This window comes from Aythya marila, assembly GCF_965140915.1.
Source record: "Aythya marila genome assembly, chromosome: 5".
Classification (NCBI taxonomy): Eukaryota; Metazoa; Chordata; class Aves; order Anseriformes; family Anatidae; genus Aythya; species Aythya marila.
The window spans coordinates 26,822,058-26,844,227 of NC_139046.1; the positions used below are offsets into that span (position 1 = coordinate 26,822,058).

General features: G+C 53.0%; 1 protein-coding gene across 1 annotated transcript; it reads right to left on the reverse strand.

Annotated features, from left to right (window-relative positions):
• Positions 1 to 4,716: 4,716 nt before the first annotated feature.
• Positions 4,717 to 21,835, reverse strand: ISM2 (isthmin 2). Its single transcript, XM_082760615.1, has 6 exons — positions 21,648 to 21,835; positions 11,402 to 11,662; positions 10,709 to 11,093; positions 9,774 to 9,914; positions 9,013 to 9,090; positions 4,717 to 8,595 (listed from the first exon to the last, which is right to left on the reverse strand). The coding sequence occupies exons 1-6, from the start codon at positions 21,783 to 21,785 to the stop codon at positions 8,078 to 8,080; spliced, it is 1,521 nt and encodes a 506-aa protein (XP_082616741.1). The 5' UTR covers positions 21,786 to 21,835; the 3' UTR covers positions 4,717 to 8,077.
• Positions 21,836 to 22,170: the final 335 nt, after the last annotated feature.

A 22,170-nucleotide genomic window follows, 5' to 3' on the forward strand; every position in this document is an offset into this window, starting at 1 on the left:
GATGTCCTGCTGCTACTCTAATAGGACACGCTTTGGCCTCAGCCAGCAGCTCGCAGGCATGGGGCTCACGGGCTCGGGGTTTGCTCAGAGGCTGGCTGAGGGCTCCTCCAGCAAAACCAACAACCCAGGGTTATGCTGGTGCTGCACCAGCTGGCTCCCTGCCCCTCCGGCTGGCAACTGCCATCCCCGCAGGATGCGTAGCCATGCCTTGGCTGCTGTTCTCAACACAATGTATGGGATTAAACCACGGGTGAAGGAAAGCATGTGCGCAAACAGCAGGCTACGAGCTAGTGCTTAGCCTGAGGCACAGTGAATCAGGATACACTAACTTTGTAAGGGAGCACAGCAGCTGTAATGCCTTACAGTACTCCTGCTGTTCACTTGGTGAAGGTGATCTGAGCCTTGCTTTACTGCACGTGGCTGAAACTCTGCGTGGTCTCAGCAAAGCATCCTGCTTGTTCACCTAAAGCTAACATCTGGTGTGGCTATACAGATGCTAATGAGACGCCCTAGACCTTTGCTTTACTTGGAATTGTCAGGAGATCCGGACACAGTTTGCAGTCCCTCAACTATCTGGGGGAGGGATGACTCTGTAAGATGAGGAAGAAAAGCGAGTTCATATTCCCATGCCCAGAGGCTCCTCAAGAATCTAAAATGATGTGGGCTAAGAGGGAAAGTCATGAGAATTCAATAAAACAAAATTGTTTTGTTAAAAAACACACAAACAAAAACAGATATCAGAAGTAAACAGTGAATTTTTCAGTGATAAGAGGTCAGAGGTGAATGCTAAATGGCTACACAGTTATGAGGCACATGGAGCCTTACAAATCAAAGAAAAAGATGTGGGGTCCCAACCAAAGGGAGATGGGAGTTGGTCTCTGAATTTCTAACAGCTGGTGATAGGGTGCCATTAAAAGTTTATGGGGATTCAGAACAAGGGTGGACAAATTCATGAAATTAAAAAACAACCAAGGTCTATTAAGCAAAAATGACCACTGCGTTTGACTCAAGACATCTTTTGGCCACCAGCTGCTTGCAACAAGGAAAGCATTTCAGGGAAGTACCAATATGCTTGCCCTTCTCTTCTCTTTACTCATTCTTTCTAGTTACCAACTGTTGACTACCGTAAGCATCCGCTGGTTTAGGTGGACCTATGTTATGACCCATTTGTCCCTCGCTGGTGTGTTTTAATCGTTTGTCTTTGTGAAACTTCTAAGGGAAAGTCAAGCCACAAATCAAAGCGTGTGAAATCCCCTAGTTTAGGTTGCTACTGAAACTGCTTTGAAACATCATCCCAAAGCTACTTCACTACCAGTGCTATAAGAACAGAAGTTAAAAACCAAACAAAAACAAAACAGTGGCAGCAAGTTAAAAGTAGTTGGATGTTTCCAGCATGACAAGGCCTGATGCAGTTTACCCTAGAAGACTTAGGGTAAGAAGTAACAACCAGCACACCTGTATCTTCTAAATCAAGCACGGTTTGTATCCTAATTCCTGTCTTTGGTAGAGTATCTGGTCTTAATATTAAGACCTAGGGCACTGCTTTATAGGATATTTTTGTTAGTAAAAAAGGGAAGGCCTAACAGAGCTTTAATGAAGCCAGTACTTTTCAGTATAGAAGATAATATGATTGATAAAAGATTGAAAATTGATTGAAAGATAAAAGATTGATAAAAACATACAACACCACCAGGGCTTTAAAACCCTTACAAGACAAACGTAGAGTTGAAAATGTTCTTGAACAAATGATGCAACAGAAAGAAAGAAAGAAAAAAAAAGAGAGACCTTTCGAATGAGGATAAATTTAAATTGTGATGGAAGAGAATAAAAGCTGCCTGAACAGGCTGGTGTCTGTAGGTATTGGGAAAAAATCTTTTCACATAGCATTAAGAAAGCTCCAAATGAGACCCTGTGGCTTTGGTTTGGAGCTCAGCACTTCAAGAAAGCTGTAACTTACCTGGAGGAAGTCCACTGCTGGGCAATGAGAATGATCTGAGGTCCAGAGGCACAGCTTCTAGGGAAAGCCTGACAGACATGCATTTGTTTAGTCTAGAGATGAGAAGATGGGGTAGGGGGGATAGGGAGTGGGGAAATAAGGAGAGCAGTGATAAAATTCTGCAAATACGTGAGAAGTGGGAGCAAATAAGGAAATAATATGCTCTCCATGACCATTGCAGATAAGATACAGTAGGCTTAAAATAAAGCAGGAAAGACTTCGGTTGGCTGCTAGGAAAATATGTCTCCCTGCAAGACCAGTAAAGCTGAGGGATACGGTGGCACCTCCGTCAACTGCAGCACTTTAAGATCAGGAGAGAGCGAGACCCGTTGGTGAGGCATGATTTGCTCAGGTCCCCATGTAGATGATTTCTGGTGGGCCCATCTGAATCCTTTTTCTGTGGTCCTCCACCCAAGGTGCAAAGGTCGTGATGGCAGGGGGAGGACTTTCTCCTGGCACTTCAGAAACCTGTGGTGGCCCTGCCAGGGCAAGCCCCTGCAGGACAAGCCTGTGAGGCCACTGTGGCAGGGGGATGCAGGCTGTGGGTCTGTGTGGGGCCCGGCGAGGCAGGGCTGCGGTCCCTATGGACAAGCCCCCATGCGAGGTGAGAAGAATAGCTGACATGCTTTCGGGGACCTGTAACAAAGCAGGGGATGGGCCTCACCAGCTGGGCTCGTCTCTGGCATTTCCAAGGGGCAGCTGGCCACGGCAGGCAGGGGAAGGAGGGTGAGAAATTCCTTTCCCAACTGCGAATGTGTGGGACCATCCTCTGTGGGAAGAGAAGGAGCACAGCCCAGCCCGTGGACACATTTGGCAGGGTTACAGTGGCCTGGTTTCGCATCCCCAGGGCCGCAGCTCAGTGTCTCCCGCTGTGGTGTTGGTGCAGGTGGAGCAGAGGCAGCACTCGGTTGGGCACCAAGCAGGGCCCCCCTCTGGGCTCAGGGACAGAGCAAAGCCCAAGGCACCAGGCCATGCTGCAAGATGCTTAGACCAGTGTTTGTGCCATGGCCAGCAAGGCAACAGCTAAAAAAAAAAAATACAGCCAATGGAATTTCTTTCTTTTTTTTTTTTTTTTTAAACAAAAACAAAAACCATGCTTCAGTTTTAAGTTTAGGCCCAAGGACTGTCACAAACATGTGTTGCTGTTTTCTAGCCTAAGGCCAGACATTAGCAGAGGTCTGCTCTGCTCAGCTGCATGTCAGCTGCACAGGAGGTGGCACAGCCAAGCCACCTGAAGCTCCACACCAGGCTGGCAACCCAGAACACGTCAGTTCAACCCATCAAGAAGTCTTGTGCGTAAAGCAGCGAGCAAAGATGCAGCTTGAGACTTTGCCGCAGACTTGCTCTGCTCTTGGGTGGCACCTGCAGCTCTGGTGCCTCTTTTCCTCACCTGCAGAACTGTGGTGGCAGTTCTGATTTCCACATCCTTGCCCCATGGGATCTCTGTACCACAGGGCTCAGCACCCAGCACTGCAGGGACCTTGTCCTGCAGAGCTGAGCTCAGCCCACTGCCCCCAGGTTGGGCTCCAAGCAAGTTTTGGTGCTTCAGAAAATCGGAGGGGAACTCACCATGACGGAGCAGCCTTCTTCTAGAGGAGACATCTGCTGCTCCCTAGCAGGGGCCAGTGAAGGCGCCAGGCAGCTGTGGAGCAGAGCCATGTGCCAGAGTCCCAGATAAACCTTGTCAGATGTGCAGCCAGCACACAGCAAAAGGAGCAAGAGCAAAGGAGAGGAAACAGCTGGTAATAGCAAGAGCTTGGAAGTGGTCACAATTTATGCAGCAAATTAACGGCCACAAAAAGCTGTGATCCCTGGGAAGCTTTGCTAATCCCTCTGCTATCATTAGCTTCTGACTGTGGAGGTTGTTTGCCAAATCAGTTTTCCAGCTGGGGTGATGCTTTTTTTTTTTTTTTTTTTGCTTTTTTTTTTTTGCTTTTTCATCTGCTCTCATGCTCAACACCTGTTTTCAGCAGCATGTTTGTGTAAGGTCTGAGCACAGAATAAAACCTGGCATCAGGGCTGAGGCACAGGCAGTGCATTTACTTCTCAGCAGGCTCTGATAACCTCACGGGGGGTTTCCATCCCTCTGAGCTAGAGCTTCACACACCCTGTCGCTGCAGTGGCAGGCTCAGGATGGTGTCTGTTCCCTGCAATTCTTGCAGCCTTCTTCTGCACCCCTCTGCCTCCCATTCCAGGGATGGCAGTTCCTGTCATTGCTATTAGTTGAACTTCACCAGCACCTTACAGCTCTTCTGTGCTGGTGGCATGGTAGACAAAGGCCATTTCCCACCACCCTTTGACACCAACCAAACCAGGAGATGGGGAAAGAGAGGTAAGTTAATAGACATGTGGAAGAGTGATGTGACTTGCTGAAAGTCACACCATAAGGTACTGGCAAGGCAAAGAAAATATTCCTCCTGCTTCTTATGCTATGCCTTCATCTACAGGATGGGCTATACTGACCCCAGGCCCCTGGCTAGCATATGAGCTACATCTGCATCTCTCCACTGCCACTTCCAGAGTATGGAGACTTGGGATGGCCCAGAAACACAGGGAAACCAGAGGCTGCAGAAGCACAGTCCTAAAGTGAAATGCTTAAATCCCTTTGAATGAAACATGGATGTTTTGCACCAGACCTGCATGCTTATGTATGTGGGGCTGCCTGTGGCTGCCAAGTTGAAAGCCCTGTTGTTTCCAAGCATCATAGACCAAACTGGCAACAGTAATCTTTATTTGCAAAGGATGTCTATAATACATTGGGTTGGTGTTTGTTTGTTTTTTTTGGGGTAGGGGAACAGCTGGATGGACAAAGCCTCTACATTCAGTTACGCACATATGCATGCACATACACAAGGTCCCTGTCCACAGCATCACTCACCCCTGTTCTCCAGCTGCCACAATTGTCACAGACAATAAATAGCGCATACAAAGGAACCACAAAATATAACACCCTGGGGATGGACAAAGCTTGTAAAAAACACGAGCTCTGAACGTTTCGTAACACCTCACAGTTCAAGAGTTGGGATTTGAATCACGGTTATGAAAGCGTTTGAAAGTGTCCTGCTTTGCATCCCTCTGCTGCCATGCCTTCTTCTTCTTGGAAACAGGAGCGTCAGAATGCCATCAGGTCAGGAAAATCAGATTCCTTTGAGCATTTGTGATCAGCTGGAAATCGCTGTCTGCAACATTCAGAAGAGGCTGCATGCATCTCTGCTCTTCCAAGTGTGCCTGACACCACCAAATTCAAGTTAAGGAAGCAAAGTCACCAGGTTCCTTGCAATAGAGCTGTGGCCAGGGACCCACAGCACGCAGCGCTCAGTGAAGTGTCGTCATGCTCAAACAAAACAAAATGTTCTGGCAACATAAACTTCAGTCCTAACTGAATGACATCAGCAACACATTCATGTATAAAGTGCTTTATTGCAGTCAGAATAAAGAACTCTCTATCAAATTTTGTAGAAATTAAAAAATTATATATATATTATATTAAAAACACAATAAATTTAGGGAAGGGAAGTTAAGAGATTCATCATTTAAATAGCAATGAGCTGGACAGAATCTTTGATGGCATATAAAAATAAATGCTTACTTAATGTCTACTTTTCTTATGGTGCTCCGCAAAGCCTCCTGCTGTGTAAGGTGCTTGTGTGAGGAACAACGCTGCTTCTCGTTTCTCATGCTCCAGGTCATGTGTGTATCTTCCAGACCATAAGGGCAGCCAGGCAGAACAGCCACTTGGCTTTCAGATTTTAGTGGGGACTTAATGCAAGAAATGTTTCTACTTGCCCTTGGACAGGAACTACATTTATTACAGAAATTATAGGTTCATTTTTGGGGGGTTAGACAGGTTGATGTTCCCTGTATTAAAAGGGGGAGGATGCAATTCCTGGGTAACAGTCCTTATTATAAGAGCACTTCCTCAGCGACCAGCCAGTCTAACAAATTGGCTGAGCTACTGAATGCCTCTTTCAAGAAAGACTGTTTGCACAGGCACTGCTTCCATGTGTGGGTCTAGTACTAGGAATATACAGGTGGTTGTTTTACAAAGGGGTCTGGTGGTAAATAAACTTCTCTGAGAGTCCTCTGATGTTTGTGGTGATCTGCGGTATGGGAGGAGATCTGGAGATGCCCTGCTGGATGACAGAAGGCAACAAGCTCGTCCTTCCACAGCCTCAGCCACTTGATTTGTTTGCTTCCAGTACAAACACCTCCGTGTCTGCTGGTGAGCCTCCTTGCACAAGTCCCAGGCTCCCAGAACCCACCTGCCATTATCACTGCCAACCCCTCTTGCCCACCTCCTCGTGAACTCTTTATAAGAAGCTAGGGAGCAAATGACCACTTTTTCTAGGGAGAATGTAATGGTAATGAAAATTTACCAGGGTCTGGGTCACCATTCATGCCCATTTGGTTTTAATCTTCCTTCTTGTTTTTTACATAATACTTTTCATTTTTGACTGCATGCATTTTGGAAAAGGGGCTGTACCTGATTATGTTTTGATAGTACCCATAACCAGGTTTGGTGGCTATGAGTATGGAATAATAGCTAAACAAGAGTAATGCAGCAGTAACTTCATTAATACTTTTGTTCTGCCAATAATGAAGTCCTACGTACTGATGACCATGGATGCAATATTCTACTAGTGACCAAAACAAAAGGATCAACAGATACTCAATTTATATAAGATAGTCCTAGAAAGACTGCCCAAGGAGCTCTCTGACTATGGCTGCTCACTCACGCTGGAGAAGGCTCCTGAAAGAAGAACAGAATTAGCACAGGACAGTCAACCCAAGGCCATCTGAACTGACACAGACACTTTTTGGTCTAACAGTGTTCTGCACAAAAGGCATGATGGAATAAACAACTGCCTTTGTTGAAATCTCTAGTTTAGAAATGACTCCATTCAGTTGCTTGACTTACTCTTTTATTTCCTCTGATTCATAAAGCTTGCTAAATGAAAGCAGTGAACAGCTTCAGCCATGTTCAACTACTGAATGTCCAGAGATAAAAGTGCTCAGCTCTGTTTCTCTGTGGGAAGTTTGGGAGCTTGAAAGCACCCCAAAATAGGATAGGAGAAACTGCCAAGGATCTATGAAAAGCTGGAAAAAAAACAGGCAACACCAAAGTGGCAATGGAGAGTGTCAAAATCTGTAGACACCGTGTATTGATATTATGAACCATTGTGTTCCTTGCTCATTTGGAGCCACATTTGCTTGCCTGGCAAGCCTGGAGAGCAGCAGGATGTGACCAGGACTTGCTTTCTCTGGGCTGCCTCTTGTGGAGGATTTGGGCAAACAGCACGGAGAAGGATGAGAGGTGAGCAGCAGACTAGAAAGGGGACAATGCTGGGTGCTCCTAGTGGTGACTTTTCCCCATTTGCCATGAGGAACTTGGCTCAGTGATTTTTGCTCCTCTCCAGCAATGGCTTGGCTGCTGTGGGAGGGAAATGTAGGACTTTCTGCTGGGCCATGTTACAGTCACTCCCAAGCACGGAAACCCACTGGGGAGCTGAGATGCAGAGCAGGGCTGGTGATGGGCCTTGCACCAGTGCTGCCACCCTGCTCCCCTGAGCTCTGAGGGGGTTCAGTGCAGCCCTGTGGCATTTCCCCATGATGATCTCCTTCTGAGGTCCACCTTCATTCAAGCTCTGGCACTGAGTGCTCTCTTTGACAGCTAAAACCATAGAGGCAAGGTGATCTTGCCACGGGAGCCCACACAGCCATCCTTTTGCCTTGCATACTCCCAAGCTCTGCTCGCAAGCAGGCCCTTTTCCCCTGACACTGGCCACCACCTCCTGCCCCCTGCACCCCAGCTCTGCACTGCCCACAGGTGAGTAGCAGAGGGGGACCTGCCCCAGGTGGCACAGCAGGGGTGACACAGTGACACTCCTGTGCCCTCACAAATCGAGACGAGACCCTTGTGCTCCTCGCAGCCCCACAAGGAGCCTGCCAGCAGGGCTGGGGCTCAGAAAGGATGCACGAGCGATGGTTCCAGCCCTCACAGTATGGGCTGGGGCAGGACCTGTCAGCAGCCGGGTGCACGGTGGCCCCGTGGCCTCGTGTCTCCTCCCATCATGGCTGCAGCTAGTACTCCTTGGCCTCCTGCAGCTGGGAGAGGTACTCCTCCTCGGCCGGGTTGTCGGCACACCGCTGCCCGTTGTTGGGCGGCCGCACGGCGTGGTACCGGCTCCAGTCACCCTTGCAGAGGATCCAGGGCAGCATGTCCACCTTGTAGTGCAGCTCTGGGGAGAACTCGGTGCTGATGAGGTTGGGGACGCCGGCACCCTTGCCCCGGGTGATGAGGCGGGTGTGCTCGTCATAGCAGCAGTGCTGGGCCGCCAGCGTCGTGCTGTCCAGCGAGAGCATGGAGCGCAGGCAGAAGCGCGCCGTCGGCTTGTAGATGTCCAGGCGCTCCTTGGGGCCGCTGGCATCCCGCCAGCGGAAGCTCTTCCCCTGCCTCTCGTCCCGCAGGTTGACGGCGCTGTAAACGGCCTCCAGCGGGTAGGAGCAGGGGCAGCTGGGCAGGTCCGTCAGCACCTTGCTGAGGTACTTGGTGAGGAAGTCGCTCTTGCAGTTCAGCCACTTCTCGCAGCTGTCCACGTCTGGGGGAGAGGCAGTGAGAGGGTGAGGGCACGAGCACGCCTCTTTGCCCCACCACCGCTCGCCAGTCCCACCAGGAGAACCCTCAAACCCTTGGCAAAGCCACCAAGCTCCCTAGGAGGGGAAGGACAGCAGCATCCCACCATGGGGCAGCTGCAGGAGTGTGAGCCTCAGGCTGGCTTCAGCCAGTGTGCCATGGAGTAAGACCATGTCCACCACGTCCTAGCAGGCTGTGGGAGTCACTGGGCATCCCACCATTGCTGGCTTCTACCACCAGCCTACACATGGCAGTGACAGGACTGAGGTTTGGACCTGGACCCAGGAGCCCCTGGCACTGCCCTCCCCACCAGCTGCATCTCCCCACAGGGTTTTGTATGAAAGCACCCAGGCCCCAGTGTGGGGACGAGGCAGGGGCTTACCCGAGTTGAACAGATCCGTGGTGTTGTCACTTCTGAAAGGAGTCTCCTCTGTGGGGAAGACCATTTCTCCCTCTGCTCCTTCAGAGGGAAATAAAAAGAAAAAAAAAAGAAAAAAAAAAAAAAAAAAAAGAAAGAAATGAAAAGAGATGGGCTGAATGTCAGGTTTCCTTCCAAAGTGCACCTCTCCCTCCACTGCTTTGGTGACAAGGCCCTGTGTCTGCGAGGAGGGTCCATGAGGAAGACATGCAGGACAGACTGGGCCAAGAGGGCCCAGGCCCAGGGCTTATACAAATCCCAGTGGATGGAGCTGGCTTTCTGTAAGATTTGGGACTGGATTTCAGACTCCCTGTGAGAGAGGTGCGAGGAGCTGCATGTGGAGCTGGGCTCCAGCTCCACCATCCCTGGGCTTCACACAACTGCCTGTGGAGCCATGAGTCCTCACCAGAGCTTCTTCATAGAAACAAGCACCCACGTTCATTAGCCCAGAGCACATCCAACGCAACTAGCTCTTGAACCATGAGCAACACCCTGGAGAAGATGGACTTGGCACTTGAAATCTGGGCCTGTTCCCATTTTTGGGAACAAGGGTCCTCTCACTGGCCTGTTTGCCATGAATGTCCCTGCCCTGGGCACAGCCTGCTCCCTGTGCCTCTCTCCCTCCCCATGGTGCCCCAAACCCAGTTGCAGCAGGGGAACAAACCCACACTGGGATGGGACAGTGCTCCAAGGGTGCTCGAGCACTGGGATGGCTGGGGGCTTACCAGGGCAGCGCAGCAGGTCGCAGGTTCTTGACTCTGTTGCTGTGCAGGCATAGCCACAGGACCGGGTCCTCTTCTGGTTGCCACTGCCACAGGTGACGCTGCAAGGGGACCATGGGCTCCATTCCTCCTCATCTTCATAGTCTGCACATGGCATGGGACAGGCAGAGAGGGATGAACCTTGCAGAAAGTCTCAGCAGGAGGGGAGCCAGCAGCCACCCTCAGCTCTGTCCTGCCCCTGAGATGCAATTTATGGGGACACAGGGCTACCCAGAGGTGTCTGGCTACATGGTGCCAAGGGCCAACCCTGCCCTTGCTGGCAGCCCCCAGGCAAAGGCTCTCATTCTCACAGCCTTGCTCATGGTTGTAGTGACCTATCTGGGCATCACTGCCCATCCCCGTCCTCACTGGACCTGCCTGACCCCACAACCACAATGCTGCCAGCAAAAGCTGTCTGCTTACACACTCATGGATGGGAAGCTCCAGGAGCTGTGCTGTGCTCCCCTGACTTGCCCACCCACTGGCCCCTGCATCTAACCTCTGCAGTACTTCTCCTGGGAGATGCTCAGGCCTGCAGCAGAGGTTTCTGGCTCTGGTGTCACCTCAGAGAACTGTTACAAGGGCAGTAGCACTCACAGCTAAACATTTGCACCATATTTCTAGTCTGAACATGTCTGCTGGAGCCCACGCTTTGTCTGATGACACACAAGGGAAACTCCCGCTGTGAAGCTGGCGTGCCAGGCTGCTGGCAACCCCAGCCAGGTGCTGCCCGTGCCCCCTGGTGTCCCTGCTTATTTTCTAACAGGAGCTGAGCACAAGCATGCTCTGGTCCTCGGGTGCCCATCCTACAGTGAGATAGGGCTGCAGTCAAGCCAGGCAGGGGAGGACAGCGATGGTTTGCAGGGCAGGTGCTGCTGCTCATGCTTGAGAGGACTCACCATAATTATATTTTTCCTTAAAGATCCAGTTCTTCTGCCTAGCCCACCGCTGGTCCCAGTCACCTCCTACTCCACTGAGCATGGATTCCTCCTCCTCATAGTCTGCTGTTGGGTAATCTTCCTCCTCCTCCTCCTCTTCTTCTTCCTCCTCTTCCTCTTCCTCCTCTTCCTCCCTGTCCCCTACATCCAGATTGTCATCCTCTTCCTCCTCTTCCTCCTCCTCCTCTTCTTCCTCAGTGGGGTCAGTGTATTCCCAGAAAAGAGGCCAGAAGAGGTCCTTGTGGGACAGCCACTCAGACGATGTCAAGGACCAGTCATTGCTTGTCTCCTTCAACAAGTCCATCTCCATCTCAGCCTGAGGATCGTCCACCACTTCAATGGTCACCTGGAAGCCAGACACAAGGCAGAGCAGTGAGACAACGACCCTGGCCACAGGATGTCCCCTGGCACAGGGACCACCTGTGTGCTGACTCCACGAACACCAGCACGAGAGGTCATCTCATCTGGAGGGGCTGAGCAGGGGCAAAGCAGGAGGTGCTGCTTGTGGCAGCTCAGTAGGCTGGCCAGGGGGGTCTGGCGGTCACCCAAACAGCAGAGCCACAGAAACAGACCCTGCTTTCAGAAGTTTTCCTGTCAGGGACTCAAATCAGGCTGTGGAGAGCCCAACCCATCCCACCCAGCCCCGCTCCCCACCTGGATGTTGGGATTCTGGGCACTCAGGTCGACGTTGGCCAGCCCGGGCAAGCTCTGCAGGTCCAGCACAAAGGGCAGGCTCTCCTCCCGGCCAGCACCGCCGGGCTGGGGCACCGCCGGGCTCCTCGCCACCTGCTGAGCAGCTCCACGACGCCGGTGCCGCCGTGGGCCCGCCTGCCCGCTCCGCCGCAGGCCCCGCGCCTTGCCCGATGGTGGCAGCTCCTCGTCCCCGGCAGCACGGGGGTTGGATGAGGCAGAGACCTGCAGAGGGAAGAGGCTGTGAGGATGGGTCCCTCGCCTGCACAGGCACCTCCTGAAGGTGGTGGCTGCCGAGCAAAGCGGGGAGCTGGCAGGAGCTGGCAGGGACCCTTGGCTGTGAATGGCTGGGCTGGCCTCGTGTCCCCACGTCCCTCATCTCCGTGCTGGCACAGAAGGGCGTGAGGCAGAGGGATGGAAACTGGAGATGGGAACAACTGGCAAAGCCCCCCCGTGGCACGGGTGTCTCTAGGAAGGCCCCTGGGGCCCTGTGGCTCCACACGGGGCACAGAAGTGCCCGAAGCCCCAACATCTCTGCCAGCAGCGTCTATTTCTGGCTGAAACTCCCTTTTGTTCCCAAGCTCTCGCCCTCTGCACCAGCCCAGACGAGAGCGGCGAGATTAACGAAGAGCGCGGCGTGCCCCTCCCCACGGGGGATGCGGAGAGGCATTTCTACCTGCAATTAGAGCCAGATGGTTTGGGGAAGGACTCCCCTCCCTTTCATCCTGATCACTGGAGCACTTCAAAGGCAGCTGGAGCCTGGCCAGGCTCTCATGAGCACACACAGCCTGTCCCCAGCCCTGTGCCCGCACATCAAAGCCTGCGCCCCCCTGTCCCTGGGGGAGGGAAAAGAGCAGCAGGGACACTGCTGGGCCCTTGGCTGCTGACCAGAGCGGGCTGGATGCAGGGCAGAGCCTGTGACAGACTTCACCAGATGGGCCCTGAGGAGAGAGGGCTGCGGGAAGCAGGGAGGTTGTGCCCAGGAGGAGCCTTTGGGGCTCCCTTCTCTCATCCAGCACCGCAGGGTGCAAGGCAAATGGGGCAGAGACAGAGCCCTCTGCCCTCCCTGTCCAAGTGTTTTTGGGGAACAACTCACGGGAAAGATGCTTGGCTCTGCCCCAGCTCCTTGCCAGCTCTCCTCTTGTGTCAGGCCCTTCGTCACCCTACGTTGGGGCATGCTGCAGTAGGACACCCCAAACCTTCCCCGTGCTGCTCCTGGCCACAGCACAGAGCTGGTGCCTCCTGGGGGAGAGGAACATCGCAGTGCAAGCCGTTCCAGGGACACAGGGGGACAGCCGGCTGTGTCCTGGGCATTGGTGAGCACTGGCCACACGGCACCGCTCACTAGCACTGGGCTTGCTCCCAGCTGCATGTGCCTAACGCAGCCCCTGTGCAAGCACAGCCAACAGCACACTCAGCCAACAGACACTTGTGCGTAATTTGCAACAAGCTTAACGGGGCTTGGTAAGCTCGTTTCACAGATGACCCAAATTTAATACACATGGAAAGTGAGGTCTCCTCTAGCAATGAGATCTGAGCTCACCCAAGGACGTCACAGTGACTGAGCCAGGAACAGACTCCAAGTCTCCAAACTTACCCTCAGTGCCTAATTCAGATTTTACGCCCAAACAAGCTCAAGAAATTCAGAGTGCTGTTCCCACAGGGAAAATGTAAAACTGCCACAGGGGAACTGGCTGTGAGAGTGTTACCGGGCGGGCAGAGCTTTGCTCCCAGATCCTCTGGGGGCACAAAGGCCCCTGTGGGTGTCTGCCCTGGGTGGCCCCCATGGGTGACCCCCACCGAGCTGCACCCCTGGCAAGGAGCAATTAGTTCTCCATTTCACTTCCAGCTGACCCCATGCATGCCTCCAGCTCTTCCACAAAAAGCTTCCCGGCCCCATAGCTGCTGAAGGGCTGCCACTACTCACGTGGGCTCTGCAGGGCAGGGTGTCCCAGGAGTAACTCCTTTGGTGACAAGTCACTGCAGCGGGTACCCAGCCTTTCCCTCATCCCAACACGTGCATTGCTCTGAGGCTTTGCTGGGTTAAAACTTGGCCCTACATCAGAAGATGTCCCTCCTGACCGCAAAAAGATGTCCCTCCACAACACTCACCCTCCTCTCAGCCCTGCCTAAGCAACAGCTGGATAAGGCTGTCAGGCCTGGAGCTGAGCTATTATGGTGCATTAGCTCACAAAAAAAGAAGAGCTTGGCTGTCTGGAGTGAAAATGATCTGAAGGCTCTGTTGAGGCTTTGCATGGGGTTTGTGTGCATGAGGTCACACACAGCTTCTCCTCTCTGGGCCAAACCTGGCCATCAGTAAACCACCGCACGGTCAACAGCTCCCCTCTCCTTCCACCACCAGGAAAGCACGATTGCCACCAAACACCAGAAGCAGAGAGCACGCTGCCTGGAGCCCTTCCCAAGCAGTCCAGGCTCTCCCGCATGTAGGGCCACCTAAACACTTCAGGGCATAAACTCAGCAAAGATGTTAGGAAGTGGAAGGAACTCGTCAGCAATTCACACGGTGCCAGGCCTGTTTTGTACAGGAAAGGGGTAACGAGGTGTATGGGAAAGGTGTAGGCAAGGCCACGTATCTTTTCTATGGAGACTGAAGGCTGATATTTTCCCATTTCTAGTCTGAACACCTCTACTAAAGTTGCTTCAAAATCTGAAGATGACGAAGAGAACAGCTGCAAAACCATTCCAAGGGATGTAGAGATTTTTCCAGTGAAAGAGTTGTCCAATTCAATTTGTTTGTCAGGTTAAAAAGATAAAGCGATGACTTGATTTCCTGGTTCTTTAAGGAAATAATCCATCAGGCACCAGGGACTCCTTAATCTAGAACAGAAACACATAATGGGAACCAACATTTGTGAGTCAAAGCCAGACAAATTCAACTGAAAAATAAGGACCATGCTTTTAACACTGTAGGTGACTAACCACAGGAACAAGCTAACAAGGAAAGTGGCAATATCTCTTGTGGAGACAGTCCAACACAAGGTACCATCAACGCATATGTACAGCATCTGTGCTGTGGAAAAAACTTGGAGATCTGATTATTTCCTCTGGTCTTAAAATATGCAGCTTGGCTATAAACTTCTCTGAGACTCTGAACTAAGCCTGTGTTAAGAAACCACAAGAATGACATTCACACACCGCAGCTCTGACATAAAAATGATTAGAGATGCGAGATCTCAGACCCTACAGCATTTTAAAAACCTGAAAGTATCAACAGATCAGTCCCTGTGCTGGGCTGTCCTATGACAACCAGGGACACAACTTTGCTGCCACCAATAATCACCGATACTTGTCCTCCCCACATGTTCTTCGGCATCTCTGCAGGCACTGAAAGCTGCCAGGGCTCAGCACTTAAACCCACTGGCAGCGCTCTCTGCAGCTCCACGCATCGCCGAGCGGAGCTGCTCTTCGTTACAGGGCTAAGCCCAAGCCAAGCATGCTTGAGTCAGCTCCCCGGGGAGCGAAGCATCACCACAGCCTGTGCATCGCTTCCACCCACATCTGCCCTGAGCCAATTACCAGGAACATAAACTCGTTCAGTTTGAAACCTGGGCACATGGGAGTCAGGTCAGAGGCAACGTCCAGGTTGTGCTTTGGGCTCGTTAACACTGCAGTGAAGAAAATGATGTGCTTGCTAAAGGCTGGTGTTGCACTGTGGGCTATAATTATAAGGAATGTGTTTTTTTCTTGCTTAATCATTACTGCTTGTATTGTTTCTTTTGAATGGCTTTACTGAAACAAGAACCCAACCAGAAGTATTTATCATTTCCTGAACAGAATCTACACAAGTGTCTTCCTACTCTTTCCTCCAAGCTCCCTCCAACACTATAAAATCCACCCTGCACTCTGCTGCAAACCTGCCTGCTTATGGAGCAGTAAACTACAAAGCAGAAATTGGGACTTTTTTTTTTTTTTGTAAATAAAACTTTTCCCTCCGTATTTATACAAATGAGCTGCAAAGATCTGGAGAAAACTTTCCAGATTTTTTTTTTTTTTTTTTTTTTTTAAAGTTTTAGACTGAAACCAGGCAGGAACAACTCCAGGACAAGCTTTTGATATAGAGCTGCCAAGCACAGGGGTGCAGGCTGATGGATTCAGAGGGAAGCCCATCCTGGCTGGAGCAGCTCCCAGGTCTCAGTCAGGGCATCTGTAGAAAGGCTCAGAACAGCTTTTGCTGGCCGGAGTGGGTGAAGGGGGAGGTTATTACATTACTAACAAGTAACACTCTTAGGTCTCCTTAAAATAAACATTTAACAGTAGGGAACATCAACATATTCCATCTTATTCCATCAAATTCAACATGCCCCTCTGCCTCTGCAATGTAAGGCAGGGGACACCTCCAGCTCCTCCTCTTCTTCTGCCCGGGTGACAGACACCACCAGCAAAGGGCTGTGGTGCAGGTAAAGCCCAGGACCGAGATCTCCCTGCTGCTCCCCTCACTCGTCCACCAACTCACACAAGTTCTTCCTTTGTTTTTGTTTTGTTTGTTTTTTTAAATAAAGACACGAGCAGCTCCCTTTACCTTTTGGGAGAGCTCTGCAAGTGCTTGTGGAGTAGATAAGCCACTGGCTGTCGTTCTGCTGTGGGCAGATCCTGTTTATGACAGGCCAGTAGGAGCTGGCAGCAAACCATGAGCTGTGTGGGTCATTGTTACACCCCCACGATTATAGTTTTCACGCAGTTATCAAAATAATTCAGATCATGAGGAAACACTCTTCTAAATGGCCGCAACCCAATCGTCCTGAGCAGGGAGCTGCAGGAGGCAGCATCAAAGGCTTCCTCGTGTCTCTCAGTTATTTCACGATTGCGACAGCTGCAATCTCAAAACTCTTTCCAAGCTCTGGGACTGTGCTGTCTTGGAGGCACAGCCGGCCCCGGCGTGGAAGACAGCACAGCACGGAGAACCACCAGCACGCAGCGCTGCGAGGGGCAGGGACACGGTCTGGTTGTGTGCGAGGCCCAGAGCAGGGCGGCCGGGGTGCCCTCGGCGCTCCTCACCACACGTCCACAGCCGCACAGCCCAGACCCTGCAGCAGGCTCTTCTGCGGGCACCTGGACCTGAAACGTGCCCATGGTGGCCTCAGCCAACTTCCCAGGCTTCTCGTGACACGAAGCCAAGACCTGAGGAAGGTCCCCCTAAAGGCTACCATGGCTCAGCTTCTCCTCCCCGCCTGCCTCCCTGGAGGGATGCAGACAAACCCCGCCACACGTGACGCAGCGCGGCGGTGGGTGCGGCACCAGGGCCCCACAGGGACCATGCAGAGAGGGGGACAGACACACAGCCGTACCCTCTGGTGCTCTCAGGCAAAGCCCCTTGCTCGGGCACATGTTTTCTGTTAACATAGTTGAGCTGTAATACGCGTAAGCTCTTAATGCATCTGCCTGAGTTGCTGTTAACTTGTTCCAGCTCTAAAACCCACGTGCTCCAGTAACCATTAACTTGTCCCAGCTAATGATGTACATTTGTCAGCCTGCACACCGCAGCCCTCCAACTGCTCCAGCTGCTGCCTCTGCCACCACTGCAGCCCGGGAAAAGCCGTGAAACCAAAACCCCCCAAACACAGCAAAGCCAGTGCCCCCCGTCCCTCCCACCCCCCACCCAATGTCCCATGGCTCCTGCCAAGCTGCCTGGGTTTCTTTTTCCCAAAGAGAAAAATCGGAGGAACCAGCTCAAAGCCAGCCACCCACTGCAAGGGAAGACCCCAGCCATCACCCTGCATCATCCCCAGACCCACCAGCACTTGTCCCAAAGCGCGCACCACCACGGGGTGGGATGGAGGAGCACCTGCAGGGCAGCATCCCCTTGCCAGGCTCCTGCTGTGCTCTTTGTCACACGATGAAGGCTGCCCCAGCTCAGGACGTGTTCGCAGCCCAGACCGGGCCAGCCAGCAGCTTCTAGTCCCCGGTGAGAACCCCACCACAGCGACCAGGCTGCGTGCAGCTGGATCCTGGCCTTGCATCTGTCCAGCTGTGCCAGAGACCAGCAGAAGGCGGCAATAGCCGGGAGGAATTTACTGCATTTTGTTCCCTTTGAAGCCGTGTCCTTCCCCTGGAGGCTAAAGCAATCCACAGCCGGTGCCCTTCACACCGAAGCCACCCGGGACTCACAGGCATGTGGGTCACTGTCCTCTTGGCGTTATCTCTTAAGTACCGACCAGCTTCTCAGATAAGCCCCAAACAGCTTCCCAGAGGAGCCCCAGGAGTCCCAACGTGCAAGGAAGGCACAAAAACTGAGCAGCTCTGAAACACACCGTGCAGCCTGATGGTTGCAGCTGGCCATGTCAAAGCACCTCATAGCCTAATGAAGGTGCCCTGCGAAAAGAAATGTTCTATTAATAATGATGTCCTTGTGTTTTTACAAGCTTCTGTCTGAAACAGAAACATTCTTACACAGAAACACTGCTGCCGTCTCTTCCCTGCTCCTTGGCTACAAGCTCCAGCATTTTCAATGAGAATTGAGGCTGTGCTCAGGAGGCTGGAGCAGTGCACCTTGCTGTCATGGCCACAGATTTCCCTATGGGAAGCGTCCGGGTGTCTGACCTGGGAATTATCCTCAGTGGAAGAATATTTATCGATGCCATGGGAAGCAGAAGGCTCCATTTCCCACTCCCTGCCCCAAGACACTGACACAAGCACAGCAGCTGTAACTCCCTGGTGCACGCACCACACTGCCTCGCTTCTGTTTGCAGCTGGGCTTGAAGGGACCGTGGCTGAGGCACAATATTCCCACCTGATCTGTCTTTAAGAAGGTCTGCAAGAGCCCGACACCCTTCCCCTATCCTGGCTGGTGCTCAGCCCCGGTTTCAGCTGCTGGGGAGCTTTTGGCCACTGCTGACTGGGAGCAAATAAAGGGGAGCGCTTCCCAAGGGGTGCCTGGCTGACTGGGAACGGCTGCTCCAGCTGGGAAGCCAGAGGGCCGGGCAATGCCCTGTGGAGTGATTTCTGCCTAATCCCTTCCCTTACATGTGCCTTTTACAGGAACCCCTTTGATTCCCACAATGGGACCGCAGCAGACCCATGTGTGCAGTGAGAGGGGAAGGAGCCCCCTTGTCGAGCAGCTTCCCTACACCCGCTCCCCATTGTTTGCGCTCCTGACTCAGCCCCAGGGCGGGAGGGTTTTCAACTGTGTTGACTAAGATAATTTGGCACTTCTCAAAAGGAAATTTGCTACAAAGGGTAAAGTACCTCCCCGCGCACAAAGAGGCCCTTTCAGAGCGGAAGGATGCTTCAGTGCACGTTTTGTATCCGCAAATCCGACCTCCGCCAAGGACAAAGCCAGGGACAAGAACGCTTAATTGCTGAAGAAATGAAAAGGTAAAAAGCACATCCGCAGGCAGAGCGACTCTGCTACTGACCCAGCCTCTGCTACTGACCCAGCCGCACCGCACGGCCCGGGGCTCCCGGGCCCAGCAACCCCCTGCAGCGTCCCCCAGCATCCCCGGCACTTGGTTTTAAACTTTCTTTCCCTTTGCCACTCTCGCTGCCCATGCAACCAGTAAATAATAAGCTCTGTTCTCCCTCCCTTAATTCTCACGGGCCAGGCGCCAGCCCCGCCAGGTGCTGCGGCCAAACGCAGCCCTCATGCGAAGCCTGGCGTTTCTTTTGTTGCTGTCCCTTACCTCTTATCCGAGCAGCCGGCTTGCAGCCTCAGACCAGGGGAACCCCAACGGCAAGCCCTGGCCTGGATTTCCACCTTGCAGCCCCCCAGCAGCATGGGGGGCAGCTGGCAGCCCCCGGCAAGCCCATCGGAGCCAGGTTTGGCACCACAGCATGGTGCCACTGCTGGGATGCTTGCTACCAGCTCCAGCACTGCTGTCACTGTTACTGGTATTTCTGTGCACAGCTATTTAAGTGGGTGTATCTGAATGCAGTTTTAATCCCTTCCAGTGCTTGCCTTTCTAGTGTGCTAGAGCATCATTTATTTTGTATTTACTGGAAGAGCACGAGAACTGGTTTGTATCACCAGAAAGAAGCCAAACATCTATTAGCAATGCTGAAAGCCAATATTTTGAAACCCAGGGAGTTTATCAAAACATATTTTGCATTTAAATGCCCTGACTTCATAAATAAACAAAGCATTAAGCAATGTGAAGAGCTGTCCCTTGTCACACAGGGGATGCAAGCTTTTCCAAGCACTGTTATCCAGCTGTGAAGAGCTGCTGGCCTGTGTCACCGCCTGGACCTGCTGCACATCTGCCCAAGTCAGAGAGGGACGCATCTGGCCTGCAAAAGCACTTCCGAAAGCCCTGCTGTACACTTGTCTGCTTCTTTGGAGCCCCTGTAGCCTTCTGAAACAGTCAAGAAGCCTCACAATTAATGGATGTCTTCTCTCGTTAGATTTTCAGTCATAGTTTGGGGAGAAAGTATTCAACTTTCAGCTGCCTTTTCAACTGCCAAAGAGACTGAAGAAATAAAAAATACTTTTGCTAAATCTGTTGCTTGTGCTGGACTCAGGTAATTAGGGCAAAGCTTTTCTGCACAGTATCACAGCAGAGGAAATGCAAGTGCTTGGTCGTTTTGTAAAGGCTGGAAGTGGCAGATCCTTACTGAAGTACAGGACTTTGGGACATAGCCACAAGGCCATCACCCACAGACAAAGCATGCTTCCTCAGTCCTTCCTGCAATTAGAAAACTTTCTAACTCAAAAAGTTGATGATAGCCTTAATGTTTTTAATTTTTCTCAATTGTTTTAGTACAGAAGGGCAACTGCGAGGCTCAGTACAGCTTATAAAAAAATCCCATTAAAGTTTAAACAGGGGAAAAATGTTTGCTTTAAAGAAAGATGCTAAATTAGAGTAAGTGAATGTTAGGTAATTGTTTAATCGTTTTGATCGTCTATCTGCTCTGCGCCGTCACTTCTTTGCTTCCCCAGGCCCCCTTCCCTCTGCCCACATCTGCAGGGCATTACCCATAACGTAACCAATACTCCAGATGTGGTTGCCCTGCTGCCATAGAGACAGGACCTATCAGCTTTGCAACATGAACCATCTGTGCATATGACCCAAAATCACTCCGGCTTTTTTTTTCTAACCACCATACTGCTGCGCTCGTGCTGTCCGCTTGGCTACTCCAAATTCGTCCCCACATGCACCAGAAACAGAGGATTTCCTCCCAAAACGTGGCCAATGCATGCAACGATGCCTGCTGCCTTCTGCCCACTGCATCAGCTGGATGCCCGAGCCCAGAGGGGTGCACGGAAAGGAGGGACGGGAGCAGTGACAGACCCTGGGAGGAGTCCTCCGTCTCCTCGTCCTTCTTGTTCCTGGGCTGAACCGCCGCCCTGCAGCCCGTGCCTACAAACTCGTTTGATGTTTGTATTTCTGCAGGAAGCGCAGGTCCAGAGGACAGAGGCTCTGCTGTGTACGTACTGATGTGATCTTTGGCCCGCCGCACAACGCTCCCCATTCAGAACCATTTACACACTGGTGCTGAGAGCAGCTCTCCCCACTTTCCACGCGGCTGCAGATGTTGGATAAACACCGGCCTGAGGCAGCCCTCAGGGTCCTGCTGCGGGGACCCGCACCACCCCGTAACGCGCTGGCTGTCCCTGCCCATCGCTCGTGGCCCCTTCTGCAACGTGGCCGCGATCATTTTGCAGATTTCACGGATACACCCCTACTCTGCAGCCCAGCAGCCCGAGCACGTCCAGCCTGGCATCTCCCTGGTGGCGTCTACACTTCTGCTTGAAGTTTCCCAAGCAGCACCGACGTGGCGTTAGCAGTGCTGTGCCATGCAGCATCCCCGCGGCTCCTGCCTGCATCTCCTGCTCCCCGCAGCAGCCGGGACCACAGCAGGCTGCACTCAGCCCGTGCCCCTCTGTTCGCTGTCTCAGTTTGGCTCCCCGTGCAGCAGATGCGTTTCCACACTTGTTGCTTTCCTGCCGTGCTGCGAGGAGCTGCCGGAGTGGCTCCCGGGGGCTCAGCACCGCGGGGCGCTGCAGCAGGGCACGGCCCCAGCCCCCTGCGCCGCGGACCGACCCCGCGGCTCCCCGCACATCGCTCAGCCGGTGTCACCGTGCCCGGGCAGCCCTTCCAGCGGCAGCATTCCTGAGGGGGCATTGGGAGCACAGCCCTGCCTGCCGAGCTCTCCAGAGAAGGGCTCCAGGACGGGCTCCAGCCCCGCCGGCCCCGGGCTCCCCTCCCCAGATGGGAGCCCGGGGACCCCCCTCCCCCGACCCCCGCCGCCCCCTCACCTCGGCCAGCTTGGGGCTCCTCTCCCTCGGGCTGCTGCCGCGCTGCCTCCTGACGGGCAGCCCCCTCACGGCGGCCAGCAGGGTTGTCAGGAAGACAAAGCCGAGGAGCAGCACCACTTTCCCCCTGACCAGCGGCATCCCGCCCGGCTCGGCACGGCTCGGGCTCGGCGCGCACCCCGCCGGGCACGGCCGGCCGCCGCCGGGGCCGTCCCTTCTCGGGAAAGGGGAAAAAAAAAAAAAAAAAAAAAAAAGGCAGAGAAATAACCCCCCCAAAAAAGCGCAGGGCTCCCTCCCGCCGCCGGCCGAGCACGCTCGGGGCTCGCCTGCCGGTGCCGCCGATGCTGCGGGATGGCTGCAGCGCCCCGTGTGCGGGCGGGGGGGGGCCGGGGGAGGAGAGGGCTTCGCCTCCCCACCCCCCGTGCTAATCCCGGCGGCAGCCTCATCGCCTTCCCTCCTCCCCCACCGGTCTCGCTGCTCCCCCGTTCCGCCGCCGGGCCGGGCCCGGGGCTCTTTGTTCCGCTCC